Here is a 14,887-nt window from a genome sequence, read left to right on the forward strand (position 1 = left end):
CAGGCTACTTGTTAACAAGCTTAAGGTGCTGTATTGATATTAGCTAGTCATTGTTTAGCTATCATTGCCTGTGTCCAACAGCATTACTCAACTCAGTCGGTTAGTTTGGGGAAAAAAATTGTGCAAAGTTATTTGCGTTTTGCTGGTTTGTTGCCATGATTTTAACATGCATGTACAGCAGCAGCAGGTCTCCTTCGCTGCCGCACAGGTGTAAATCCAGCGCGAGCGTCTCAGAGTTCATGTTGTTTAAAGGCGGCTCGGAAAAACAGGTTACGACTTGTTAGCAACGGATTAAACTGTTTTAACTGCTGAAAAAGGTGACAGAGGACATGGATACTGGAAGTGCGGAAGCTCCTATTGTATCAAATTGATATAGGAATAACAGACTGTTGGCCATTCCAAGGTAAAAACGATAAACAGCTTCCAGTCCGCGGGGGGGGGTGGGGGGGATTCAGTGTCCCCCAGTGCCCGCCCATGTCGCCGGGCCCGCTACGGACACCGTAAAAGCTCAAACAAGGTGTTTCAGCAAAGTTATCCCACTTTTTCCAACTGCATGCGCCCTAATCAGACGCACATGGTGCATGTTTTCTCCCAATCTATGGGAGAACGGTACCTGATGGGGAAACGCGAATACACGTGCCTTCAAGTAGAACTTTTTTTAAACGCATGCGCACTTAGTTTTAAAGAACCTAGCACCAACTAGGCGCAACGAGAGCGTTACACGTTTTTGATGTGTACCGATACTGTGTAAACAAAGATTGGAATTAGAACGTTTTCATGTAGATAATCCAACAAAACGGAACAAAAATTCCGTTTTTGTTGGATCATTGTCATGTAAACGCCCCCTCAGTGCGTTACACGATATTGCTTAGGATTTGTTGATGCGCGTTTGCGCAGGGTGAAGGAAAGAGGAGGCCAGCTGCAAAGGCAGGCTGCAAAATGAGAAGCAGGTGATCAGTTTTTGTGATCGGCAACAAGAGACCGTGATCGGCAATCACCAATCATACACTTTTTCACAGAAATCGGCCGTTTATGATCGGTGGCCGTTTATGATCGATCGATGTTATATCATAGTACATATATATATAACATACTATATATTTAGTATGATATATCGACGATGACATCATAGTACCCCCAAGAATTTAAAACTACATTCACCCTTCCCCTTATCCCATTGAGATCTGTGCTTATCCCATTGAGATCTGTGCTGGAGATCTGTGCTGGTTCCTATCTCCAATAGTCAACAGACGAGAGGCAGGGATCACCCTGGACAAGTCACCAGCCTGTCACAGGGCAGCACAGAGACAGACAGGACAAACAACCATGCACATACACACACTCACACCTAGGGAGAATGTAGAGAGGCCAATTAACCTGACAGTCATGTTTTTGGACTGTAGGAGGAAGCCGGAGCACCCAGAGAGAATCCATGCAAGAAAGAGAGAACATGCAAACTCCATGCAGAAAGACCCTGGGAATCAAACCCAGGACTTTCTTGCTGCAAGGCAACAGCTCTACCAACTGTGCCACTGTGCACCATGCCTTCTTTCTTTTTTTTTAATCTTTAAACTTATATCTTCGTGGCGTGGTCCATGCTAGTGAAATTAAGTTAATATGTTAACTTAAGTTTAGAAGCAGGGCCACGTCCAGTCTACACCTCTAATTATATGAACTAATCTTAATTTCATCCCTTCGTCCATCCATCCATTTTGTTACACCCTTATCCCATTGAGATCTGTTCCTATCTCCAGAGGTCAACAGGCGAGAGGCAGGGTAGACCCTGGACAGGTCACCAGTCCATCACAGAAACTATCATATACACACAAACACAGATCTAAGGAGAATTTAGAGAGACCACACCTCATGTGTTGATGACCACACCTCATGTTTTTGGACATGTGGAAGGAAGCCGGAGCACCCGGAGAGAACCCACGCCTGCACAGGGAGAACATGTAAATTCCATGCAGAAAGACCCTGGGAATCAAACCCAGGACCTTCTTGCTGCAAGGCAACAGCTCTATCTATTTTAAATCTTTAAACTCAGTCCTTTATCCTTTCATCCCTATGTCCCTTCATCCTTGCATCCATTCATCCCCTCATTCCTTTATCTGCGCCACTGTGCATCACGTCTTCTTTTTTTAAATCTTTAAACTTGTATCTTCATGGCATGGTCCATGCTAGTGAAATTAAGTTAATATGTTAACTTAAGTTCAGAAGCAGGGCCACGTCCTGATCACACCTGTAATTATATGTATTTATCTAATTTCATCCCTTCGTCCATCCATCCATCTTCTTACACCCTTATCCCATTGAGATCTGTTCCTATCTCCAGAGGTCAACAGACGATAGGCAGGTTACACCCTGGACAGGTCACCAGTCCATCACAGAAACTATCAACTACACACAAACACAGATCTAAGGAGAATTTAGAGAGACCAATTAACCTGACCACACCTCATGTTTTTGGACATGTGGGAGGAAGCCGGAGCACCCGGAGAGAACCCATGCCTGCACAGGGAGAACATGTAAACTCCATGCAGAAAGACCCTGGGAATCAAACCCAGGACCTTCTTGCTGCAAGGCAACAGCTCTACCAACTGCGCCACTGTCCATGCCTTCTTTTTTTAAATCTTTAAACTCAATCCTTTATCCTTTCGTCCCTTTGTCCCTTCATCCTTGCATCCATTCACCCCCTCATTCCTTCAGCCTATCCATCCATCCATCCATTTTCTTCCGCTTATCCGGGGTCGGGTCGCGGGGGCAGCAGCTTCAGAAGGGAGGCCCAGACTTCCCTCTCCCCAGCCCCTTCTTCCAGCTCCTCCGGGGTTTCCCCCGGAGGGAAACTCCGGTCCCCCTTTTTAAACAGGGGGACCACCACCCCAGTCTGCCAATCCAGGGGAACTGCCCCCGATGTCCATGTGATATTGCAGAGTCGCGTGAGCCAACACAACCCTACAACATCCAGAGCCTTAATGAACTCCGGGCGGATCTCATCCACCCCCGGGGCCCTGCCATCGAGGAGCTTTTCGACCACCTCGTCCCCAGGCTCAGCTTCCCAACAGAAGGCATGTTGGTGGGATTGAGGAGGTCTTCGAAGTATTCCACCCACCGGCCCACAACGTCCCGAGTTGAGGTCAGCAGCACACCATCCCCACTATAAAAAGTGTTGGTGCTGCACTGCTTCCCCTTCCTGAGACGCTGAATGGTGGACCAGAATCGCCTCGAAGCCATACGGAAGTCTTTCTCCATGGCCTCTCCAAACTCTTCCCATGCTAGAGTTTTTGCCTCAGCGACCACCCGAGCCGCATGCCGCTTCGCCCGCCGGTACCCATCAGCTGCTTCTGGAGTCCCACAGGCCAAAAAGGCCCGATAGGACTCCTTCTTCAGCTTGACAGCATCCCTCACCGAAGGCGTCCACCAACGGGTTCGAGGGTTGCTGCCGCGACAGGCACCAACAACCTTGCGGCCGCAGCTCCAATAAGCCGCCTCAGCAATGGAGGCACGGAACATGGTCCACTCAGACTCAATGTCCCCAACCTCGCCCGGAACGTGTTCAAAGTTCTGCCGGAGATGGGAGTTAAAGCTCCGTCTCACAGGGCACTCCCCCAGACGTTCCCAGCAGACCCTCGCTACACGTTTGGGCCTGCCAGGTCTGACTGGCTGTTGATGCATCCAGAGCTTCTTTATGGTTCACTTCATCTATAAAGAGCTTGCGTTTCACCTCATCCAGTTCCGTCTGTAAAATGTTTTTCTCGGCGTGGAGGAATTTGGCTCTCTTCCCGTTCCGTATTTCAATTTCAGCGTGCAGATATTTCTCATCTCTGTGCTCCTGCTCCATTGTTTGTATTTCCTTTCTTAGTGCTAAAATGTCGACTTCGTACTTCTGTACCATTTCCAGACTCGTATCACTCATTGCTGAAGCTCTTTCTGGATGCATCGCTCTGCCTTTGCAGAAGCGTCTTGCATTGAAACCATTTTTTGACAAAAAGCCTCATTCTCAGCTTGTAGCTCTGCATAAAGCATTTTGTTGATTTGTTGATAAATTGTCTGATTCGTTTTCAGTACTGCAGCATGAGCTTCTTCATCGTCTCTTAAGATTAGATTCCTTTCCTTCTCTGCAGACGTCTTTTTCAGAAGTGCCATGGCCTTCTTCAGTTCGGTACTCTGATCTGTGTTGTCACGTTTCATGATCTTAAAAACGTCTTTTTCGTGTTTGTTTGAGTGTTAGCTGTTCTTTCCATGTCCAGCTCTTCCTGCAATGTTTCCACCTGTTCTGACAGACTAACAATATCGTCTTGAAGCTTCACAAGTACTTCTTGAGATAGGGCTATACTTTCCTTGTTCTCTCTCAGTAAAAGTGCCTCTTTTTCTTGAGCAGATCTGAGCTCATGTTGGAGGGCTTTATTTTCCACAAGGAGCACAGAGGATAGGATGTCCTCATTGGTATTCAAACCTTGTTTTGCCTCACTGCAAATGCCAGCATCGATTTCATTAAACTCATGTTTTTCTAACATGAGTTTTGCATCATGCAGTTCTTTTTCCAAGTTGTCTGCTCTTTGGCGTTCCTTGATGAATTTGGCTTGTTCTGTTTACAAAAGAGTCTTTAGCCTATTAATTTCCTCCTCATAACCACTTTGGTTGTCCTGGCCTTGAATCCAGGCATGTTGATTTTTCTTCTGTCCATCTTCCTGGCAACAAGTCTCGTCCTCAAAGAATTCCTTCATCTGAGTCTCCATTTTTCCACAAAACAGTATTGAAAATATGCTGCAAATACTCCAAACAGTGTTTTCCGTAGAAGCTGTCTCCACTTGACCTTGTGCTTTCTGACAAGCTACAGAACTGATCGACTGAACTTCAAGTGAAGTTCTGTGGTGACATCATAACATGTCTTGTGACATCATAGGATTGTCCATGCCATGGTAATCTTTGACAGGGTTCTAAAATCTCTTCAGTGTTACACCGGCTGATGATGTTGCTGAGATTAACTTTTAGTATTTTTGCCAGTTCTGTGATCATGTTAAGCAGCAACTTATATTAAAAAGTGTTTTATTTCCGTTTAAACCGCTTCCATGGAAGAACAACAGAAAATCTCTCTTATAAATATGTAATTGCTAAAATTACGATGCCCTCACTTTGTATCCCTCTGAAAAATGAACCAATTTAAATAAAGAAATCCCTCCATGGGTGATACCACGATAGAGAGCGTTCATTTATAGCGTTAACACCGGTGCTGTAAGTGGTCCGGTATGAAACGGTGTGATAGAACAATGGTACAGCACTTTATAATTTCAATAATCAGAAAACCGAAATTGTTTCCATTGTTTTAAAAGGTTTATGTCAGACTGCCTTTTCCTCATCGATACATTTCACGACGGCCCTGCACCTTGGGGGTTAAAAAAAAGACGTGCACATTGTGCAAAACTCTGAAACAGGAGAAGTGGGACATAAAACGGAGCGACGAACTAGATGTGATTTATGGCATTAAAACAGAGAATCCGACGCTGAACAGTGAAAAATCAACACATGATGTGAAACACATGACGATTAGGTGGCGCAGCAGGTGATGAGAGAAGATTACTGATAGTCAATAAACGATAAAATAAATTTAGCAAAAGGAAAGAAACTAATGTGGACATGGCAATAAACCAAGAGAGGATAAAACTAATCAAATGAAACTAAATGGAAATGAATGAAGAACAAAATGCAAGAATAAACTTAGAAACTAAAGTAAATACAGAGGAATAAAGTGGTATGGCAAGACATTTCGAGCAATAATTAATAAAGAGGACTGTATGGCAAGAATAAACGGACACTATTTGCAGATAAAAAGTAAAATAATATTGTTGAAATGTCATGGGTTTGTTGAGACCATATCTAGTACTGAGAATAAATATATCTTACAGACCATAACAGTAAAGAACTTATCACTTATTTATGTTTTTAATAAGATTTAATATATTTATTTCTTCAATATTATTTTTCATGTCAGTGCTATTGTCATGGATCTGGAACTTTTGTTTTTCCACTGAAAGCTCTGGTTTGCACAATAAATGCCATGTGGGTGAAGTTTTATGGATGATACTCTGATGTCCCATTCTCCTGAAGGCAGCACAGAGCTGCACCACCAGAAACCGACAGAAACACTGAAGAGAAGAAGAGCTATGATTAATGTAGTTACAGTTCTATCCATGTTTTAATGTTGCAGAGCTCAGACATTTTGCAAATAGTTCAAAGTTTAAACTCTCATGTTTTACATCTTTTATCTGGTCATTTTGTGGAATATTTAACAACTACAAAATGGCAAAGAGTAAGAATCTTTTTTTCACTCTGATTGGCTGCTGTTAGGCCTACTAATTTTAACTTGAATGTTCATTCATTGCATTTTTCATAGACGCCTGTGAAAATAATTTCTATTCCCATGGCTTTTTTGTACTCAGGTAAATTATTTTTGATGATAAATACAGAAACAAGCATAAAAATCAAAACATCTACAATAGTAATAGTAATATTAATAATAAAATAATAGTCAGTGCAAAGTAGCCTACAGTGAGGGACCTGGATAAGGATTAGGGGGTCGCTGGCCCAAAAAAGATTGAGAAACACTGTTCTTGATGGTTTCAGTCAAGCCTGTAAATATTTTGTGGAGTAAAAATCCACATTAGGACTTTTAACTTTCTCTTTTTAAAATACACATTTGGGAGATTTGCCAAGTAGGAATTTCCATACTGCCAAAATAGATGAGACCTACAAAAAGTGATTAAGCATAAGGGGGGACAAAAAGAAGAAAGAAATAAAGATCTTGAGAATTACAATGTGCATTTTATTATCAGAGACTGGACAGAGTAACTCACTGGGAACCTGAGCAGTACTAATTCTTGGGTTTTTTAAGTTGCAAAGACCATTAATGGGTTGCTTCACATGCTCTTTGTGTCTCCATTTGGTGTCAGGATGGTCAGATTTCCCCGAGCATGCTGGTCTGCCTCAATGGCTTCAAAAAGAGACTTGAAATTTCCTGCACCAAAGCCCTGGAAAGGAAAATGAACAGTTTATACTTATTTTCTGTGTTCAGAACGCTAATGGGTTTTAATTAATGAGTTTCCCAGGGCTATCAGTGACCTGGTGATTGTGTCTCTGAATGACCTCCAGGAAGACAGTGGGACGGTCCTGAACTGGCTTGGTGAAGATCTGAAGTAAATAGCCTTTGTCATCATAGTCCACCAAGATCTTCAGTTCCTGGAAATAAAAGGATTAGAAATAACAGTTTATTCATTCAGAATGACTAAACATAGACACAAGTCACCCAGTCGTCTTCAGGTGTAGATCTAACCTGCAGGACATCCAGGTTCTCAGCGATTTTGACCTTTGAGTGTTTCAACTTCTCCCTCAGCTGGTCGTAGTAAGTGTCTGGCACTGTCATGAACTCTGTGCCTCGCTCCTTCAGGTTGCGAATCTAACAGTAAATTAGATTTAACAGTTAGTCTTCCTGGCTAATATAGATTTCACACAACTCAGAGTTGTAAAGTCTTACTGATGTGATGATGTCTGACGTGTTCATGGCGATATGCTGCACTCCTGGACCTCCGTAGTACTCCACATATTCCTGTAAGGAAAGAACCTTTAAATCCACATATTCGTGTTTGTTTGCTTTTAGTCAAAGCCGACTTCAGTACACTTGCCTGGATCTGAGACTTCCTCTTCCCCTTGGCGGGCTCGTTGATCGGCATCTTCACCGTTTCCTCGTAGTTGGCCACTACGATGGAGCGCAGGGCACTGAATTCTGTCTGGAGCTGTTTGTCGTCCACCGACCAGAAGCGATGAAAGAGGAGGTTCCTCTGGTACCTATTGGACCAGGAACCAACCAACGACTGAGATCCTTAGAAATGCAAATCCAAACTTCATACAACTGCACAGCACAACAAAACGTCAGACACCGTTCCCTTCTACCTCCTCTGTTAAATGATTTCAAATATGTAGCTTTTGTTTTTCACTGGAATATGCATAAAAAAACTAAGGCCTGTAAGACTTGAATGAACCAATGAGGTTGCTCGTTCAGAGAACTGCCTCATTTCAGCCCTTTTCTGAATAATAAGGATAAAAACCAGTTCCATATGTGAAGAACCACTGAAGCCCCTTTTAAAACTGCAGAGTCATCCAGATGCCTGCTTCATGCCAGAAAAGGAGTTGCGTAATCTCTCCCCATAAACCCTTTCCCCTAATGTGGATTTCTGCAGACCACCACCTCGTCCAGTTATGAACAAATTAAGATGCGACCAATCGCTACCATTCTACAATTGGAACCATCTCGTCGTCTGATTGGTTTCCCACAACGTGATCGATGAAGTCCAGTTTTCCACTCGGTCTGCAAAGCAACAGAAGGAAAACTCAACCTATGGCTCTAATTCAGGGATGTGTGTGTGTCATATTTTAAAGCAAGGTGCCTACTCACAGTTTGGGTAGTAAAGGGTCTTTGAACAGAGGGGGATGGAAACCGGGCAGGAACAATCCCTTGTATCCTTTCCTCTCCACAAACGTATGGGTGGTATCTCCATACTGCAGCGCAAAAATTACAAGATCATTTATTTCTCACAGGAAGCATCATAACGACTAAAATGTTGGGTTTGAATAATAAAAAAAACCGCTCAACATACCGTTTGAAGCACAGCCAGCCGGATTTTCCCGTTCTTGTCCTCCAGAGTGTGGGGCTCTTTGATAATAATTGCCCCTCGCTCACTGGCTTTCTGTAAAAAAAAAAATAAAAAAATGATTGAGGTGTTTGACTTACAAGCTTTTATGTTTACCCTGAAAGAGAACTTAAAACATCTGGGTAGCAAAACCTGCTGCGTTACCTGAACCAGGAAGTCACAGTCCTCCACTGTAAATGCAACGTCTTTCACTCCATCCCCATGTTTCACCAGATGATCGCCCATCTCTGGAGAAAATTTATTAGCCACATAGCATCAGCCTTTATATTCAGGGTTCCTACACATTCTTGAAAAGTCGAGTTTTGATGATGTGAATAAATATAGAAAAAATAAAACAGGATAAAATACAAACCACATCACTAAAACTTTTGTTTTTTAATTTAAATAATTGTAGGATTTCAGCCCAAATCCTATTATTTGCAAACCATGCTATAACAAATCCACATTTAGTTAACGAGACCAGGCCGTATAGAGTTTAAAATAAATCAGCTCTACAGCAAATTGAAAATCAGAAGTCAGTTTTAAGATTCCTGTTTCATAATTTCTGGAAAATAAAACGCAGTTATTATTTGAGATTCTTCAGATTAATATTTTTTAATCAAATGTCCAAGATGTTATAAAACCTTCAGCAAAAAAAAGAAAAAACGGTAGAAATTTTAGCTTAGAAAAGCACAGAATTTGAATTGAATAAGAAATATTTAATGATTTAAACCATCTTTTAGTTTTCTCTTTCAAGAACATCTTGAAACATTTGATTTGCATACACCACCAGTAACGTTTAAAAAGGACGATCCCAAGCTTAAAAACATGCCACGATTCTTGATCAGTGCTTTACCTTTGCTACCAGGATTCAGAGCAGAGGAGAAGACATAAATGATCTGTGAAACAGAGAAAACAGAAACGAGATTAAAAGCAATTCCTTAATCGGACTTCATCTTTTCTGTGCAGATCTACAAAACAGAATCTGCTGAAGTTTTCCTGACAAAGCTGCTGCTGGGTTTAATAATTTCAACCAGTCATTTTTAGGACAGATTTGTGAATTGCTCAAAATAAATTCATTAATTGTGGTGGTGAAATCATTAATACTCCTGCAATTATCCATCAAACATTTATTGATTTTCATTTTTGTTTTTTAGTGGTGCGGTGTGATGTTGCTCCAGGTTCTCCTCACCTTCCCTTGTTTCACTGCGTGGGACACCACGTCACGGCTGCCCGTCTCCAGGCCTCGGTAAGCCAACGGTTCAAATCCGAGCTTGTTGCAGTAATACGACGCAGCCTGTTGGCGACAATGATTATTGCATTCCTTTATGACGGAATGCCTCAAATTTGGCTCGATTGCGAAACAAGCAGTTTGAATTTGTGTGTTACAGCGCCATCTTCTGGTGACTGTTTCCCTTGCAGTTTGGGGGGAAATCAGTATGTGGCGGTCTAGTAATAAAAAAAACTGTTTGTTTTACCGCTTGAAAAGAACTGATAACATATGTACGTAATGAAAATCGGAAGATTTATGAGATAAGTTACCTGCTTTGCATTTCCAACCCAGAATGTTAGATGATCGAAGCAGATGAACCTGCCCTGCTCATGCTGAAGACAGAAGGAAATTAGGAAAAAAAGGGGTTTTCTAATGGAGTACTTGTGTGTAACCCTAAATGACACACATTCATTATTGCCCAAATCCAATAGAAACGCATCTTAAAATATAAATTGCATTAAAGTCTGGTTTTATCTTTGTTTATCCAGTGACAGATAAATAATAATTCAAAAAAATCTATAACCAGTTAACACAAATTAACTGGTTAATTACCTTTTCGCCTTTGTCTGTGTATGTTGTCTGTTGCAAAAAGCAAAAATACAGTTAATTTTTTAAAGACAAACACCTAAAACAAAAATAAACAGACAAATATCACATACATTTCGCTTTTTGTGAAGATTCGCAGTAAATGAGACCCATAAAGTTCAATAAATTATGAACTTACCATCTTGCCTGCGTCGATCTGACCCGGCTGCCAGAATGAGACCTGCAGCGAACGCCTGAATCTAAAAGGCGAGCGAGACGTTTTTGAACACACTCCCACCAATAAGGAGCTGGTATTGGTGGAGGACAGAGAACTACTTTTGCTGTTATACAATGATCACTTGGACAATATTTGAGTAGACTGGTTGGACTTTCCAGTCTCTTCATTCACTCCAGGAGCAGTAATACTTACTTTGATGCTTGCAATAAATGAAACATCAAACTTAATATCAATCTATATCTATGGGGTTTTTTTTTCCCAGCAGTCAATAGTGTCTCTTTGTCTTACCTTAAAATGCAGTATATCAGGTGATGCTCTAATAAATGATTATCTAATTTCATCTGCACAGAGATACAGTCGTTGTCCACATGTTTAGGATTACAGCGGGATTTTTCTAGAATAATTTGAGGCCCATATGTTAGTGTTTAGTGGCAAGAGGAGGCTCACGCATCCTGGGATCCCATTGGCTCTCTGGAGGTGAGGCTTGAAATGCTCCCCCATTCCCATGAAATCCATCGAAAAAATACACTGGTGTCGGTAAACTAATCATAAAAGCACGAATGTTGTAAGCCTCAACCGTGAGTCATCTACATGAGACTGAGGTTAATTTCACATGCAGTTAAAAAGTATATTTTTCTATGTGGACGCTGAATTTTGTAGTCATAGCCTACCTACATACCTGCAGCGTCACTGTTTGGGTTACATGCAGTTAAATCTAATTGTTTGGTTTTAATGCTGGAACTGTTATTTTCTTTCTGAGAAGTTTTAAAGATGATTATTTTATGTAATTTCTTTGAAAACATCCATAATTATAAAACCAATGGAAGACAAACAAATTCCTATTCATTTGCAGCCAGTTTTCAGGACAGGATAACTGCATTTTAATGCATGCAAGCAAAATCTGATTAAAATGAAGTAAAACGTCTCCTAAAATATAATTTAATTAAAAAAAATTATTATATGTAATACCTTCCAAAGTTCATTTTATAATATTTTCCTCTGCTTATAGGGATTTTCTTTCATTTTTCAAGTGCAGCCGGTTGATTAAAGATTAATTTGCACAAACAACAGATTTGCTTCTTTTGTGCCCCAGCAGCAGCAGCAGCTTATTAATCATTTCTAAGAAGTCGAGGTTTTCCCCCCTCAAGTGTTTCTGTCCCTGAAGGAGTCTGTTATTGATGCTGTTGCCAGGCACCTCGCTGTTGTCATTAGAGACGACCACACACATCCAGATACAAGAACGCAGCCTTCTAGATAAAATAATTACATGCCTTATGCAATTTCAGCTGTGGGATCATTTCATGTGAATGTTTGGAAAGTGCATCAAACATTAACACGCTTCTTTACAAAGAGATTTTTTCTGTTGTTTAAGATTGCTTCTGTTTTTTTAATGAGAAGAAGAAAAAAAAAAGCAATTAATTTGGTTGTAATGTTGGTCTGAACTACTTTATTTTTCCCTCTGGGCAATAATCCCTTCGGTTTACAGACTCTCTGAGGAGATGCACCCAAGTCTGTTATGTTCTCCCCATACTTGCATTTCTCATCTCGTCGCTGAATCTCACCGAAAGCTGACTAGAAGTAAAAATGAGCGACGCAGCGTCAGAGATGGTTCCAGAAAAGGGTATAGCAAAGGTTGAGCAACAGGATGGTGCTGCTGGGCAAGATGAGCACGTCTCCTCCAACAATCTGCAGGAGGAAGGTGAGGAAGGGAGCGGCGTAACGGAAAAAGAGGCACAAGCGAAGATGATGTCTGTTTTCGAGCAGGTGCGTTACCAGATCAGATCACAGGGGGGGTTGAAAGCCCCAAAGAGCAGCATACTGGAGCTGGTGTCGAAAATCAAAGACATAGAAACAGCGACCGAGCAGACAAACAGCCAGTCTGGTGGCAATGGTGTGGATGCAGAGGAAGAAAAAGGAGCTGAGGCTGTAAAAATTGACTGCAAAGAGGAAACAGATTTAAGGTTGGAGACGTTGAGTAAAATGTTTGAGGAAAAACTGGAAGCTAGTAAGAATCTGCTAAGAGATGAGTTTGAAGCTCAGATATCTGCAGTGCGTAATGAAACGCGGGCCTACACGGATCAGACCCTGAAAGACCTGGAGTGTAAGATGACAAGCGGTCCACCTGGTGGTCTCCGGCCGACACGCTCCAAACTGCAGCAAGAGGGCGCCGACGCCGAGACAAAGCGGAGGGCATCTGCAGCGCCATCGCTGGCTTCCAGGCGAGGAAAGGTGCTGACCAGGACCCTGACCACCACCCTCATTCCCAAGACGTCTGCTCCCATCATCATCAGTGGCTCGCACGGCAAATCGAAGAGCTCCCCGAAGGGTCAAAGTTCACTGGTGAGAGATCACGTGCTGTCGCTGTCAGGGAACAAGTCCTACCAGGGCCGCAGTCCTCTGCCCCCGGCTCAGCCGCTCCTGCATCAGCGCAAGAAGTCCGTTCAGGCAAAATGTAAGACGGGAAACTGACTTTGCTTGGGAGACAACGCTACGCCTCATGAGACACACAAATCAAGGCCGACACCCTTATGTTTGAATTATGTTGATTAGTTTCATGTTTTTTGGTATCGAAACATTGTAACCGAGAATATGTTTATAATAAATTGTCTTGGAAAAATACATTTAAGACATTTCCAGTTCATTTTATTACAGCCAATGCACTTTTATAGTACAATTTATCTTTGTGAAAACATGAGAGAACATACTGTGACGATGCTTTTTTTTTCTGAACAGATCAGCAGTCCATCACAGAAAATCCTGCAGCTCTGACCAGTTTCTGTCCTTTCTTTTTAGGAGAAACACCCAGTTTTAGTAATAATTTTTCCTATTAAAAATCTTTACTGTGCCACAGAATATATGTAATGCTATGCACTTTTTAATAAAAATCTTTCTTCTTTTGACTCTTTGTAACTTCTCTGAAAACAAGAGCTTTAATCAAAGGATGAAAATGAGCAGATATCATGAAAATAATACCAAAACAGCTCAAAGGTTGATATTTTAGACAGCAATGGTGTACCAAAAAAACTGAATCATAATCATCATCTTAAATATGTGCTAAATGTATATCATTAAAAGTTAAATTTGTTATAAAAATACCAATTCATTATCATTCAGTAATATTCATTTTCACACTTTTAAGAGACAATGCTGACATCTGATTTGAGAAAGTCTACTGCAAGCTTAAATTCAATTGTCTGTAGTTATTTGCAGATTAAAAGATAAAAAAAAACTTTTAAGTAGATGAGCCTTTGTTACATTTTTCTTATAAACAACTTAGTTCAAATTGTCGATCTTGTTTTCTTCTAATACCCCAGATACGCTCCTATTATAAAACTAACCAACCTTTAGCAGCATTATTTATTTGGAACTAAAGAATGTCTTTCATTAATTTGATGGAAAAAAGTTTGGTTTGGAATCAATGTTTATTATCAGGTTAAATGTAAACTATGCTGCATCTGAAAGTATTATTTTAACGTCCCATCGATGGATTACGTGGATTTAATTTAAACAAAGAATGACATTGATTCAATCTTGTTCTTCCTCTATCAAGTTTTGAATGTACAAAGGAATAATTTGATGGACTGTGTTTTGCGTGTTATTGTAACAGATACCAGCCTGCTTTAGTAACATGTGGATTCCTGTAATCATTAAATAATCCCTTCACAAAGAAAAGACAGTCATTTAGCAATCGATTCTGCTGCTGTAAATATACAATTTGACCAGCAGATGGCAGTAGTCCTTAATTTGTGCACAAGGAGTCCCATCCAGAGGATTACTTCGGCTTCACCTTCGAATCAGACATTAGAGAAGCTATTGTTAGTTTAAATGATCAATGCACACTGCAATTTATTTATTTCAGGATTTTTTTCTTCCAAACAACCAGACTTTCTCTGAATCTTTCAATGTGATCTTCAGAATCATCATTCCACCGTGGCACAATTATACATCAGCGTTCGCATCTCTAAGCACTTAACAGATTATCATATTAATTGTATTAATTGATTATATCAATAATGAAATGTCAGCACATCGTTTGGTGTGGTTTAGAGACACTGAAATGACTGATCCTGAAATGATCACCCTAAGAGACGCCATCAAACATAGCGAAGACAGTGAAACACAGCTGTGGCCTCATCATATTCACAGGCATCATCCTGTCCTTTCCCA

At 41.1% G+C, this 14,887-nt stretch overlaps 1 protein-coding gene across 1 annotated transcript; it reads right to left on the minus strand.

Moving 5' to 3' along the window:
• Positions 1–6,802: 6,802 nt before the first annotated feature.
• Positions 6,803–11,100, minus strand: hpdb (4-hydroxyphenylpyruvate dioxygenase b). The gene is made up of 15 exons (XM_008419170.3): positions 11,009–11,100; positions 10,682–10,742; positions 10,510–10,536; positions 10,227–10,289; positions 9,877–9,981; positions 9,541–9,583; positions 8,850–8,932; positions 8,652–8,741; positions 8,450–8,553; positions 8,285–8,362; positions 7,680–7,842; positions 7,532–7,603; positions 7,331–7,453; positions 7,120–7,236; positions 6,803–7,028 (listed from the first exon to the last, which is right to left on the minus strand). Exons 1-15 carry the CDS (start codon positions 11,059–11,061, stop codon positions 6,918–6,920), a joined length of 1,293 nt encoding a protein of 430 aa, XP_008417392.2. The 5' UTR covers positions 11,062–11,100; the 3' UTR covers positions 6,803–6,917.
• Positions 11,101–14,887: the final 3,787 nt, after the last annotated feature.

This window comes from Poecilia reticulata, chromosome 9 (genome assembly GCF_904066995.2).
Source record: "Poecilia reticulata chromosome 9, P_reticulata-male-v2, whole genome shotgun sequence".
Taxonomy (NCBI): Eukaryota; Metazoa; Chordata; class Actinopteri; order Cyprinodontiformes; family Poeciliidae; genus Poecilia; species Poecilia reticulata.